Source organism: Ostrinia furnacalis, unplaced genomic scaffold (genome assembly GCF_004193835.3).
Source record: "Ostrinia furnacalis isolate ACB-3 unplaced genomic scaffold, ASM419383v2 OfSCF6500, whole genome shotgun sequence".
Classification (NCBI taxonomy): Eukaryota; Metazoa; Arthropoda; class Insecta; order Lepidoptera; family Crambidae; genus Ostrinia; species Ostrinia furnacalis.
The window spans coordinates 54,159-69,263 of NW_021136739.1; the positions used below are offsets into that span (position 1 = coordinate 54,159).

The window sequence follows — 15,105 nt, forward strand, 5'->3', positions numbered from 1 at the left end:
AAATAGTAAATTATCAAAGGTTTTTTACTATTTTGAGAATATTTTATACAGCCTATGTTCAGCAGAAAAAAAAATGAATTTTAATGGTGAGAGATTTTTTCAAATCGGTTCTATTTAAAACAAACTTTTCCTGTTTACTATTCTTTTTTTATCCGGAAAATGCATAACATTTCATACCCACCAGCTGCGGGGGCAGCTAGTGGGTTATGTGGGGTTCTTCCTACCAGAAGGTGGGTAGCCCCTACACCCACTAAAAACCTGACTGTTTCTTTGATTTTTGGGTATTTCACGTTCTTTTAATTTGTGATTTCTTATTGTAAAATGCTTAAATCTAAAAATTTTCTCAGATAACTATTTGCCCAAGGATCTATGCTATAGGATATAAATGTTTGTTAAATCGTTTTCACAGTATTTTTATAAAAATTTCAGCTTGTAAACTGACGCTAAAGTGGAAATTTACAAAACCTGTGTGGACTTATCTTGATATAATTCTTGAATACTAAACTAATCGCAATATTTTCTCAATTAACTATTTAGACGACGAAATTGCCTAACTATTTATGCCTATAACATATTTGTAGTATTACTGGTTAATGATTGTAACGAGTTGAAAAAGTACTGTTTTTGCGCCAAACGGCGTAAACGCTCTTAATGCGTTGCAATCACATTTTGTGTCTTTTGATAATGCAGTGGTGTATCGTTTTCAGTTGAGAGCAACTGGCAATCAATCAAGAGAAGCTGGGTCTATTTATTAGGTACTTACCATAGGAGGTAACTTACTTTTTGCTTTTGATTTACCTCGTAGATAGGGATGAAGACTTATTTGACTACATAAAAAATATTGGAAGACTGAAGAAGAGCTAGACGCTAGATTCTAATATTTTTGTATTGGGCTCAGTCAGGACGTCCTGATTTCGTAGGTTCGTATTTGTGAATATTTCATAGTTTATTCATATAAACAGCCGTACTAAACAATCAGATAAGGTCCAGTTCTATATTTACCCAGCGCGAAGTGCCGGCATTCGAGTTCAAAGCTCCCGACGAATTTTATGCAGAATCGATACCCGCGGTACTGCCGTTACACGATTTACATGCGCCGATAGCTCGTAAAGTATGCCTGTACATCCCAACTGTGGGATTGGGTCGTAATTCATCACGCCAAAATGGTAATAGTATCGGAAAATGAAGATACATGTTGTAAAATTGTCGTAACTATTATAGGCACTACATTAAATTTATGCAGATTTGAGAAATCCAAAAAAGGATATCTCTGGCCAATTTGCATGGCATCAGGGATCAGACAAATAGAGTAAATACTAGTTGCGTAAGTACCTATTTTATATCCAATCCACGCCATAAAGAACATGCCTTATAAGGAAGACAGGTGCGTAAAATGTATCAATATCCCCATGAGTGAGGTTTTACTGTAGTTCTGGAAGCCTTACTCACGCCAGATTCCTTATTTGGTAAACGCTTTAGAAAAGGCTTTACTACGCTCATTATTTCAACAATCCAAGACATTTGCTACGTCCGATGTGCTGTTCCTGTACCTCTTGTCTCAGTAAAGTCTGCGTAAAATAGTTCGTGACACCCAAAGTGGAAAAAAAGTTGACATCACAACCTTATTCCAATGAGGGCTATCGTTTTAGCGCTTACCAGTTGGCGCCACTGTAGAGTAAGGTCCTGCTGTCACTTGCTAGTCGCGAAGGCAGTGGCACTAACTGGTGAGCGCTAAAGTGGTACGAGGACTATCGCATTTGCACTCATCAAGATGACGCCACTGTAGAGTAAGGTCCTGTCAATCGCCAGGGGTACCAACTGTTAAGTATAAAAACGATAGCCCTCATTGGAACAAAGACGTGTTGCGTACTTTCTGGCTACTTTGGGTGTCACGAAGTATTTGACGCTGACTGTACCAAGTTGAGTCACCGGCCCACGCGCACCTCTAGTGACCTTGCGATACCGGTATAGTACTATCGGTTTTTTATGCTGTTTATTTGTTGAACTATTAATAGTGGATACTGAGCTTCTGTCCGCGTGTTTCGCATACCGAAGGGGACACTTATGTCTTTTGCCTTCCAATCATTAGCTTCTGTGGCATCGTAGCTACCAAATGGTTGAATCAATTTTAATCTACAGTACATAGTTGTTTTTTACCTTTTTTTGTCATCTGTCATCCGCTTTGCAATGGAGGGAAGTCGAACCTTAATTTCGAACTCCTATGTTCTTCTGATTAATTTCGTTGCGGGTCCAATGAAAATTTAACTTTCCCCCGGGACAAACTTGACCTTCATTGGTTGGGTTTTTGTGGCGGTCAAGCTGTAGATCCTGGCTGCACAGGAGTTAGAGTGGTGGGAACGAGAGGTGGGAATAGTCCCGTAGTTGTTTTTGGGGCGAATGTTGAACCCCTTTAAAAGCCTGATGGGCGATGTCGCTTGGTCATCTCATCATGGGTAGTTGCACAACGTGGCAGCGAATTACAACTAATTATCCCACAGTAAGTTCACGTAAGCGCAAGACGAAATGCGCCCGCGCATATGAAACGCTCTTACTTTCTATTGTGAAAGAGAACATTTTGACTTAGAAAATATTTTTGAAGAGTAATGATCGCTTGCCGGCTCGAGAGAGTTCTTTTATTCAATGTTCTTTTGAAGGCAATAGAGAGATTCTTTTGTAATTTTAAATAGGATGACATTATTATTAGTCATTTATCTGAACTTCTGTCTGCATCTTTGTTAAAGAAGAGCCAACATTTTCGCGTGTATCTAGACGATATTTTACTTTTTGTAGGACAAACAACAAATCCAAATAACATTTTCTACTTTCGTAATAATCAAATGTAGTCCACAAAGCATTTCCCAATCCTCAGCCGGTCGTCTATGTAAATATCCAGATCCGTACGTGCTGCGATCGCGTGTCTCATTAACATAGCGCGCGGTAGCAAGAGCTGGTAGCAACGACAACGGTTTCCTGAAGTCTTATGAAAGGTTGTTCCACCATAGTACGATCCTCTCTGAAGCTTGAATTAGGGCATTAGTAGATTCTAGTCACTAGTAGGAGTGGTAGGCTTGAAGCCTTCGTCCGGATTCCCATAGTTCCTCTCTCAGAGTGATGGACAAATAACCGGGGTTTTAGTGGGAAAATATGGGTCTTTCTGATAAGTAGAGTCCACCCTTGACTACGTCACTAGTAGGCTTGAAAACTTCGTCCGGATTCTCATAGTTCCTCTCACTTTAGGCGAGTGACAGATCACCGGGGTTTTATTGGGTCCTTCTGATATGTAGAGCTCCACATAACTTACCTACCCTACCCCTTGCCCTCAAAAGGGAACTACTAGACACTAGTGGTATCTTTTAGGAGATATTACGACTAAAAGTTGGCGTTCTCTGGGCTCTAGCGGATGTATAACTTTGCAGAAAACAAGATAACGTTAATTGCGGTCGTCGCCACTTACGCCTACGCGTCAACAAAACATGCAAATATGGCTGTCAGCTCGACGAAAGAAGCAGTCAAAATGCTAACGTAACATTTTGCTCTGAATTAAATATTCTTTCTCCCACACGTCCGACCCAATCATGTAACATCAGCATTTTGCTGTCAATTAAATTCTTTCTCCTCCCACACGTCCTCATGTTGCAATAAAAATATTTCAACCCTACTGCCAGAGTTACTATTGGGTAATCTGTGCTACTACTTTGGGACTTTAATCTAGGCCGGTGTTAGAAACAGCGTAAGAAATTCACATCATCGGCCTTTTTGGCGGCCTACCAATGGTTTATTGATACAGGTGATAGGGCCATGACCTACCCAGCTTCTGAGCCAGGGGGCAAACCAGATTTCTTTAGACAGAGTCCCCTACATTTAGGAACATAATGACGAAATATAAAGTGAGTATTTAGCTAAGGACTTAACTCGCTCGTGGCGTGGATAGAACCTTCAGTTCTTTGTTATTTCTGAAAATATCTTCTCTTCACTCCCGCCTTGCTGACTGAGCTGACCTATAATTCAAAAGCCAATCTAGTACATCGAATGTATTCTCATTCCTTCCCACGTGCATATTGATCGCGTGCGCGTTACAATCGCGTGCGACTTGTCTTTCGTTCAGCCGACCGGCAGTCGCTTCTGTTTCAGTTTGAGTCTACTTTGGCCTTTAATAGCCTCTTCTGGGTTCTCCAAAGTTTTGCTGAGTGGTTAGAATGGACTGAAAAAGGTCTGTTTTGCTAACTTGATAGTCTTGATAATGTACATGTTTGTTAAATGTGTTATTAGTATCATAGTAACATTTAGTTTATTTATTTGGTGGGGCTGGTAGATAAAGAATGAACCACATGCAATTTTTTCCCCTCCCAACTTTTAAAATTAAAAATGCACACTGACAAATTGAACTAGAAATTAATGTATCTTAAACATTTTTTCTGTTGCCATGATTGACTTATGGTCCTATGTCCCCTAGATGGGGCAGAGGGCGTCATGTTGCCATGATAAGATCATCTAAATTTGGAAATACCTATTTATTTAGTATTTCATTCCTGAACTTTTGTCAACAATAACTTTATTGTTGTTGATTTCATTAATCAAATTGTAATAAACCTGCAACCTTATTGACAACATACTGCCATTCCTGATAATTTGAGTCATTGCAAAAACACAAACAAAACAAAAACACAAAACTTACAATAACAGTGACTCACTAGGGATTGGTAGCTCCGGTAAAAGAATTATCGCATCAAACGGAGCTTACTGGAATCTTATTAGAAAGAGCAATGCACTTAGCAAAGTACTGTCTTTATGTATGTTAGAGTTCATTTAACATATTTTAGTTTATTTCATAATAACTTGACAATAACTTAATATTTAATATAGTATAACATTGATAGCTTAGTTTCATTATTAAATTCTGTGTGGATACCTAAATAATGTAATAAATAAGGTTTTGATGCAAGGAACATTGTAAGATAAGTTTGCCAGTAAATCCAGATTCAATGTACAAGTCAATAGAAGCATATGGTATACATTTAAACAAAAATATGTTTGATATTGTAATAATTTTGTACATTTAAAAAAATCTCTAAAGAACTTTCTAGAAATAAAAAAGTTAATTACGCTTGTAATAATTAATTAAACAACTATTACATACTTACTAGATAGTCACACTGCAAAGCAAACAAGTTTCTATTATAAAAAAATGGGTTTGTTTACAATCTCCACTTTACATGTGATACATAGGTATCAAGCTAACATAAAGAATATTATTATAGTCTCAATATCAATAAAAACTTGTGGAAATGTGACACCAACGACAAAACCACGCAAGAACTGCTTCAGTTATTTGTTATGGTTGGCTGATCGCTGCAAACTAAGTTTAATAACTGCAGTAATAACACAGTAGCTGTATCTACAAAGATCTTGTAGGAAGAATGTAATATCACAAAATTACCAAAGGCCAACTTTCTTTTGGACTAAAATGGCATGAATACCTCGCTGAGAGATTAGTTACACCAGCAAAATCGTGATAGGACAAAGAATAGTTCAACTCACCAGCAGTTCAACTTTTTGATCGCAGACAAATCCGACTGTTTCGAACGAGCGATAACCATCTCTTCGGTGAGACGAGCCATTGTAGTGTCACTGCACTTACACTGTTTACAATTAACTAAATTGAACACTGGTTTACGCGTGCGAGGGACCGAGGTTGAACATTTTTTCGACACGACAGCAAGTCGGCGGGTGCTGCGGTTGACTAAAAAACAAGACACGATCGTCGCACACCGCGAGCAGTCGCAAGTTGGCTGTAGAGCGCGCGTTTCCAGAGTCCGAGACGACACGAGACTTTATCACTGACCACTGTAAGCATTGGACAGTGTTGATCATATTGACCAAACTTGATTCTTCAAGACCTTTTTCATGAGGCCATCATGAGCCTTTCAGTAGTTTCAATAGGCTCCGCGGTATGCACTTGTGGAATATGATGCTCAACCACAATAAGGAAGCTAGATGTTAGTGCTTCCTTCCGAGCGGGTGTTCTGCTCGGGGACCAAGGTCTTGGTTTGTCTATATATACTTGGCAGGATCTAAAACTCCGTCACCGCGATGCAGGTTTGTATGAGCGGCGGAGTGTGCCATAGTGAAGTAGTGACAGCGCCATCTGTTGGTCACTAGTTTGTAGTGGCGTCGCCACACACTGTACCATGTAAACTTTTAATAAGGGCCCATAACGCAGCGGTGCTATAATGCTAGTTAACGTTTTGAGAAAAGTCACTATTTATGAATAGATATTTATTAATTTGTTCAAATACGCAGTCCTTGAATTTCACGAAAAAAGACAGATACAAAAAAGAATTTTAAACTTTGCGTTGCACTAACGGAAGCGGAAGCCACAACTTTGCTGTGGGTAGTGGAAACGCGTCCATACGTCAAATTTTTTTGCTCACAAGTGAGCTCGGACATAGCTCAGCTAAATTATTCCAATAATGGCAACATTTTATCATTTTTTTTAATTTGCAATCAGCTGTCACAAGTTGACATTGACAGTTCAGTCATGATTTCGTGAAATTTGTGTTGTGTTTTTGTGCTGAAATTTATTTGAAAAATGGATTCCACGGACATTCTTGACGATAAAGATAGCGGTCCAGAGGTGCAGATCAATCTGCCAAGCTCTGTGATGAGCCGCATCGAGGAGTTGATGGGAGGAACTGAGCAATTCGACAGCGACGAAGTTGGTTCCATTTTCTGCTATTTACCTAAAAATATGACGTTTTTAGAATACCTTCTAGTTAAAAACACTTTCTAAAAACGGAAATTATTGTTAAAGACATGACACGTACCTGCAACATCTTATGAATGCACCAGAATGTGGTTTTTCCAAGTGTGTGTTTTGGTGCCCTTTTTGATGTCAGTTACCTAATTTGTTCTCAGTTCGATGCTGTGGCGTACATCAACAGAGTGTTCCCGACAGAGCAGTCTCTGTCTGGAGTGGAGAGCGCCGCAGCGAGATGCGAATTTAGGCTATCAGGTAAATACTCTCATAGCTTTAAGTTTTTGATTGCGAGCATGAAGAACTCATGACAAGTATATTAAACGTTATAACTTCGTACTTCTAGGCGTGGAACATGACATCAGGCGCCTGGTGCGTGCTCAAGCTGAGCAAAGGGAGGCAGGACAGAAGGCATTACTTGATGCACAACGCTGCATCGGAGAGTTGGCTCTGCAGGTACGGACTTTAAAAAATGCATTGTTGAGTATCTAGTTATTTTATAGTCAATATTAACCCGTTACCCTTCTTTGGCCTTTGTCCAGCAGTGGACGTCTTTCGGCTGAAACGAATGAACGAACTAACAAACCCTTCTTTGTCCAGCAATGAACAATGAACCTTTCTATGTTGCATAATCAGTAAATAGTGAAAACATAACCTATTGTAGGACTAATTTGACCAAATATTTGAGTGGGTTAGCTCTTTTTCACCGTAAGCCTGATTTATAGGCTTGAAATATGTAAACCATGTATGTAATGAAATGAAAATGTAAACCAAAATCTGCATTGACAAATTTTGGCACTGTGACACTGAAAAAATATTGAGTCCTGTTGTTTTTAGTTTCAAATTCAGTTAATTTGGTTGAGAGTAGCCCTAAAGTGGGAACTTAAGGCTGCTGCTGGAATATCGGAGAGTATTCCAACAGCAACTATATCTTGATGAATGATGGAGGAGGCTTTTACCCAAGTGGGGCCACAATCAATAGAAATACTTAATTAACTTTAAATATAACTGTAATAACTGTGGATTTTTAAAGCTATAATAAAAAAAAATAACTATATCTTAACTCATCCCTACCAGGTGGCAGACATAAACAAGAAGGCCGAACGCAGCGAGAGCATGGTCCGCGAGATCACAGCGGAGATCAAGCAGCTGGACTGCGCCAAGTGGAACCTGACAGCTGCCATCACCGCGCTCAACCATCTGCATATGCTTGTCGGCGGCGCTGACTCGCTGCGGAGCATGACGCTCGCCAAACAGTACAAGGAACTGGTGCTGCCCATGCAGGCTATCATGGAGGTAAAGTCCCGTCGCCAAGCAGATAGAATTTTGTCCAATGACCCCAAGCTACCCATCCTTATCGCTCGCGCGTAATTATATTGCTGTCGCGACTGTGCGACGCGCGCCCGCAGAGTGTGCGGGCGCCGTAAAATTCTTGTATGTAAAATTCTACATGCTCACAGACCGGGCTTTAAACGTTGCCAATCTCGTGTTTTATGACCCTCGCCACGTTGGCACTGGCTTCGGCTTACCTCCTCCTTTTTGAAGACAGTAAAAATAAGTGCCACTTGTGGTCTAAACTGAATAATAAAATAAAAAATAAAAGGTATTTATTTCAGGCATAGCCCATAAAAGTGTTAGCAACGAACGTCTTATAAACTATGATTCACACAATAACCTATACATAATTAAAGAACGACAATTTGGTGTCTTTAGTAAGATGGACGCGTGTCCAGTGCTGCATAATGGCACTGTCCACGTCCGACCTCGCCGCGACATTCTGCAGGAGGCTGTTGGAGTTGCCACGGTACACGATGGATCAGGGAATAAATATTTTTGATTTTGATTTGATTTTGTATATGGCGGCAGGTGCGTCTTGAACGTGTTCAAAAGAGATTTTTGAACCACCTGGCTTTCTCGGCAAAAATAACAAAAAAGATTCCTAGTTATACAAAGCGTCTTGCTCACTTTAAAATAAAATCCCTAGAAGCACGTTAGGCCAGTAGAATTAAACACAAAAATTGATTAAATCGGAAATAATTCCTACAAAAGATTTTTTTGCTTTAATGGCTTCATTGGTTGCCTATTAAGACTCTCCTAAGTTTTCGACTTCGACGGAGTTGTGCTTAAGTGGTGGGGGCCCCCGAAAGCGGCGTTTTTTCGGTTTTCCGGTTATACCGCGTAAAGGACTTACCCTATCGAAAAGTGGTCTTCATGACGGTTAAAGGGCACTTAATCCTGCATTGAATAAGACCAAATTCATATGTTTTGGACAAACTGTTCTCGCGCTAAAGTTCGGCAAAGTAGAAAATATACGTATAATTAATGACCCTCTCCACGTCCAATGGCTTGTTACCCACATGCTTCCAAGCCTTGTAAAGGGTCGCCTTAATCAGTGTAACCCTAACAAGGCTCACGAGTTTGATTCGCTTATCCTTGTTCGTCCCAGCCGTTCCTTAACTGCGGTTGCTGCACCTCTTCCTGACACTCTCCTGAACGACTCTGTGTTACCTAATGTGGCTGCCTCTCTTCCTTGTACCCTCCTGTACGATTGTTTATTTCATGTGTCAGATGACAAGGGTGGAAACAACCTACGATTCATGTTGTTTATTTACGTGCAATATGTGGGCATATTATAAAAGTGGAATGCCGAGTTGTATTTCTAAAACTTGTTCTATTATTTTATACTATTTGGCTGCGACTCGGCGTGACGACAATACAAAACATTTTTCGCGAATCGGTGTTCATACATTCACTTAATACATTAGACGCCATGTTGTCATAAACGACATATTATATAAAATCGCTGCGATTTAATATTCTTAATCATTAATTTTATGGCAAGTGTCCATCAGGAATCATTGTTCTTACACACAGAATCGTATTATTTCGCTTTCGGGTAGTAATATGTCAAAATTGTTGGTTCTTAGGCGAACAATGTATGGAGAACGAACATTGTCCTTTCAACACAATCCGTTCAGTAGTTTTTGCGTGAAAGAGTAACAAACATCCAGACATCCAAACTTTCGCATTTATAATATTAGCCGGATAGTAGGATATATTATTAGTAGGATACTTTATTAGGTATTTCCTGCGATTTCGCCCACGTTAATTTCGGCTTGTCACAGAAAGACTATGGGGTCACTTTTCTCATGGAAATCGTTAATGTGCGACTAAGAGATATCTATGCAAACGTCAAGCCTCCTCAATTCATTTGGCCAGCGTGGGAAGTATTGGCCAAATTTTCCATTTCGTTTGTTTCAGCCAAATGAGGTCCACAGCTGGACAAAGGCCTCCCCCAAAAATTTTTACAACAACCGGTCCTGCACTGCCCCCATCCAGGTACTTCCCGCGACCTTCACCAGATCGTCGGTCCACCTAGTGAGAGGCCTTTCCACCGCGTCTTGTGATCGCCACTCGAAAACTTTTCTGCGTTTGTCTCTAGTCAATCAAAGATGGATGTAATCCTGCAGTGGAGACTAAAGACCCTGCTTCCCTAGACAAAATGCACTTTTTGATCAAATAGAAAATCGAATACGTCAAAATTCCATACAAAAAAAGGCTTTTCGACCACTTTTCGACTGGTTTGCGATTATTATTTGCCCTTTGTCTAGACCCACTGATGATGATGTAATAAATTATTTTCTTAATTATTCCAGAGAGTTCGGTTCGAGCATAGAGAAGGCCTTCTACAAAGACATGACCGTGCCAGAACTGATCGACAGGCTACTGAAGAAGCGAGCGGCTGTCTTCATGGGCCCAGAAGATACCTACAAACTGGTCACCGGACAAGAAAGGTGAGTGGTATTAGTTCTTTTATTTACATTTTGATTGTAAAATCACACCTTGTAATAACAAGTAATTCAAGTAAGATACCACAGTTTGTATTTCCAAAGGATAATATCCTTTGTTATAATGAAATATGATTAAAGGAATACATCCTAAGTTATTATTTATATTTAATGGTTTCAGTAGTGCGTATTTGGAAGCACACTGGTTTCGCTAATGTCTAGTGTTTAAAGAGACATGGTGGACAGCAGGGAGGTTATGGATATCCGTAACCGTAACCGAAACTTTCGGATATCCGAAATAAAAAAATATCCAAAACCGTAACTGTAACCGATTCAAAAGTTTCATATAGTTTCGGATGTAGGCAGTTTAAATTGTTTTTTGTATAGCATTAGGTTTAATAAAGGCAAAACAGCCTGATTTACCTTTATAATGCCATCTAAGTATCAATTTTAATTTTTTTATTACTTTTTATTCGATGTAAAGTGTGCGACCATGAATGAACCGTATTGGACAACTATTACAAATTGCATTCTAAAGCACAGATATCCGTAACCGAAACCGGTATAATATTATTCCTATATCCGTAACCGTATCCATAACCGAAACTACATTATCCATAACATCCCTATTCAGTGATCATCAGAATGACAATATCAAAGTTATTGTTTAGTTGTAAATGGCTCTATTTTTGAACAAATGTGAATGTTATTGTGTTCTAGTATATTGCTGAATGCTGCTAAGCAAGAAATGCAAAGATTTATAATATCTTTTTTTGTAGTCTAATTTGTAAAAGCGCTTTTGCGGAAAACAACTAACTTTGATATGTTTTAATTAATTTCTAATACCTTACAGCGAAGACGGCTGGGAATCAGTGGGCACATTACAACAGAAGCCACCGCTACTGTTAGAAAACTGTCTAAGCTACGATGAGATGAAGTTATCGGCCTTTGTATACGTTAGCAGCCCTACGGAATGCATCAACAATGGGTCCAGGCATAATGAAGGGGTCGAGAGCGATGATGATGCGGAGACACACGCTGTTATTGTGGGTAAGGCTATAAAAAAATGTAGTGATGCCTGAGTATCGATAGTTTTCGAGGTGAACTATCGATAGTCATTTTATTTTCTACTAGCTATTGCCCGCGGCTTCACCCGCGTGAAATTTAGTTTCGTCATAAATTATAACCTATATGTTATTCGGGATTATACACAATAATACTGTAAAGTTTCATCAAAATCCGTTCAGTAGTTTTTGCGTAAAAGAGTAACAAACATCCAGACATCCAAACTTTTGCCTTTATAATATTAGTAGGATTACCAAATTGACATACCATTAATTGATTCGATAGTGTCGAAAGGCTATCGATACTATTGATATGACGTAGACTTAGAGTATCGATATTTTATGATAGTCGATTATCGATTAGCAACTCGTATTTCCTACTAGGTGGACCGACGATCTGGTAAAGGTCGCGGGAAGAGCCTGGATGCGGGCAGCGCAGGACCGTGCATTGTGGAAAACTTTGGAGGAGGCCTTTGTCCAGCAGTGGACGTCATTTGGCTGAAACGAACGAACGAACTCTATTTCAAAAAAGTTTCGCACTAGAATTCTTCCAATTAATTTTAATTAAATTAATTCCAGGACAAATAGGCGCTCGTTTCGAGCGTACCAACCGCATGGATTACGAAGATATCGTCATAACTGAACAGCAGAACCGCCTAGAGAATGGTTATGGTGAAGAGGTCACGCCGACAACTTGCCTCAATGTATTGAAGACTACTTACGTTCGGAATAACCAGTCGGCCAGGCATATGTGGCGGCAAATGTGGGCAGAATTCTATCAGGTGAGTAGTGACTTCGAAAATCGATATCGATAACATCAGGACTGTCATAAGTATCGACCATCGATATACTACTATTTATAGTTACCTATTTATCGATATATCGATAATGCTACAATGTAACCTTGTTGGTGATCAAATAAATAAATATACTACTTCATAGAATAGAATAGAATAATTGTTTATTCTTAACTATCGATAGTTATCAGCCCCCCTAGATAAAACGCACTTTTTGATCGAATCGAAAATCGAATCCGTCAAAACTCCATACAAAAAAGGGGCTTTTCGACCACTTTTCGACTGGTTTGCGATTAAAATTTGCACTTTGTCTAGACCCACAGGTCAGAAAAGGAAAAGATATCGATAGTTTGATTGTATCTAGCTAGAGTATCAGTAATATCGATAGTATTATCTACATAATTATCTCAAGAACACTACCTTAGACCATCTAATAGCGTAGAATCAATCATCATCATCATGTAATCTATCGATAACTTAATAACTGTAGTGTCTCAACACTATAGTCTGGTCCGTGAGCACGTAGAATTTTGTCCAATGACCCCTAGCTACCCATCCTTATCGCTCGCGCGTAATTATGTTGCTGTCGCGCTCGCACACTCATTGCGGACGCGCGTCGCACAGTCGCGACAGCAATATAATTACGCGCGAGCGATAAGGATGGGTAGCTAGGGGTCATTGGACAAAATTCTACGTGCTCACGGACCGGGCTTTAGACACTGAGCATTCTAATGATTCTTAATTAAAATTTGTATTCTTTTTCACTCAGGTGCACAGCGTAACCTACGAAGAACTAATCTCGTACGTAACAATAGAAACGAAATCGGAAGAGAAGCAATATACGGACCGGTACATCCCTATCGGCGATACAGTAGTGTTCGACAATGAAGTATACTATAAGCGGATAAGCGTGCTAGCGGAGAGCGCACTGCTTGAAGCGGAGAACAGGGCCAAGGAAGCGGAGAAGGACGCGTTTGTGAATGTGATCGGGTGTGGTGAGTTTTGGTTTTTATACCTTTCAACATCAAATAAACCGCACCTTCCGCGACGCGAACTTTAACGATTTTCTTCTGACACAATCATGGTGCCCCAACAATATTGGTGTTATTTGAAAGCCCAATAAATATCCTTAAAGAAAAACACATTTAATTTCTTAATAAATGATTAACATATACCATAAATGTGACTTGAAAAAATACCTCACTTTGGGCCTACCTATGGGATCAATTAGACCAATTTTTTTTGGTCATAAAACCAAATAATGATCTCACGTGTCCTCTTTAACAGATGGATAGCGATTTATTCCAACTTAACAGTTTTATAGCCATAAAAGTTGGCTCTAGCGTAACTACCTATTTTTTGAAGAAGTGACTCTGGATCCTTCTAAAGACACATTTTTGGGGTAAAAACCTTTCCTTTAATGAAATGATGGTTAGAACTAGGCTTTCAAATGGTGCCAATATTGGTGGGAAGTGGGAAAGCATACGTTTGAAAATGCTTGTCGCGGGAGGTGGGATTTATTTGATGTCGAGTGTATTTATGACACCGACGGACTAGCAAGCTGAAGTGGCAATGGGCAGGGCACATAGTACGCAGAACTGACGGCCGATGGGGCAGCAAGATTCTGTAGTGGAGGCAGCGTACCGGAAAACGCAGCGTGGGACGTCCACCTACAAGGTGGACCGACGACATCGTAAAGGTAGCAGGAAGGCACTGGACGCAGGCCGCTACCAACCGGGCAACATGGAAAGCATTGGGGGAGGTCTATGTTCAGCATTGGACGTCCTATGGCTGAGATGATGATGATAAATGAAGTGGAATTAGATTTAGGGATGTTTCCTGGGTCAAAAAGCAAGAGTTTTAATTAGTCCGTCAGTTAACTTATCAAAAAATACTCTACACGAATTTCACTTTTTCAAACTAATGAAAATTTAAAGAGATAAAGCGCGCCAAAGTTCATTAGAAGAGGCCCGTGACGTCAATGCGTGCATAAAAGTGCCGCACGTTGTGACGTCGTGCGGAACTTCAACGCACCATATCTATGTAATTATTTGTTAGATTGACAAATAAAAATATATGTGTCCAATATTTTGTAATATTAAGGCCGGGTAACAGAGAAAATGGCGAAAATGAGGTTTTCATTTTTCATTTTTGAGGTACTAAACAGTAAAATAAAAGGCTAAGATTTTTTTTGAGCATAGTTGAGGATATTTTCTAGGGCTATTAACGGATGGAAACACGATTTGATGAAGTTGACTCGATAGAATAAATTCCCAAAGTTACCTCTATTCGTTTTCTAATAATGGTTTTATTTTTAAAATAAGCGATTTGAGATTCTGAATCTTTTACTAAACTAAAGTTCAGAAATAACTTGAGGGCTTTTAACGGATGAAATTTTTATATTGCGTCTTATTTAGTTACTATGTTAAAAAATGTGGAAAAAATCGCCCATGACGGCTTGGACAATCTCAATCAGTCGCGCGGTGGCGCTTACGGAGGACGGACGCGTGCCAGTTTTTTGGACGGTTTGTCCAAAACATATGAATTTGGTCTTATTCAATGCAGGATTAAGTGCCCTTCAACCGTCATGAAGACCACTTTTTGATAGGGTAAGTCCTTTACGCGGTATAACCGGAAAACCGAAAAAGTGCCTCTTTCGGGGGCCCCCACCACTTAAGCACAACTCCGTCGAAGTCGAAAAC

General features: G+C 39.7%; 2 protein-coding genes across 5 annotated transcripts in view; one reads left to right on the plus strand and one right to left on the minus strand.

The window, feature by feature from the left end:
- LOC114362414 (cilia- and flagella-associated protein 410) overlaps nt 1-5,785 on the minus strand; it is a 57,301-nt gene extending 51,516 nt beyond the window's left edge. For 2 of the 4 annotated variants that reach the window (XM_028317815.1, XM_028317813.1), the window contains exon 1: nt 5,539-5,784. In XM_028317815.1, the coding sequence (XP_028173616.1) occupies nt 5,539-5,618 (80 nt within the window). In that variant the 5' untranslated portion in view covers nt 5,619-5,784. Of the gene's footprint in view, nt 1-5,538 lie in introns of all 4 variants that reach the window. The other 2 variants (XM_028317814.1, XM_028317816.1) reach the window with 2 other exon arrangements.
- Nucleotides 5,786-6,522: 737 nt separating this feature from the next.
- LOC114362413 (uncharacterized) lies at nt 6,523-13,398 on the plus strand (the record flags this gene model as incomplete). The annotated part of the gene is made up of 8 exons (XM_028317812.1): nt 6,523-6,715; nt 6,916-7,012; nt 7,101-7,210; nt 7,832-8,113; nt 10,388-10,548; nt 11,396-11,592; nt 12,186-12,388; nt 13,173-13,398. Coding segments are annotated over exons 1-8 (1,402 nt in total), but the record flags the coding sequence as incomplete, so codon positions are not given.
- Nucleotides 13,399-15,105: the final 1,707 nt, after the last annotated feature.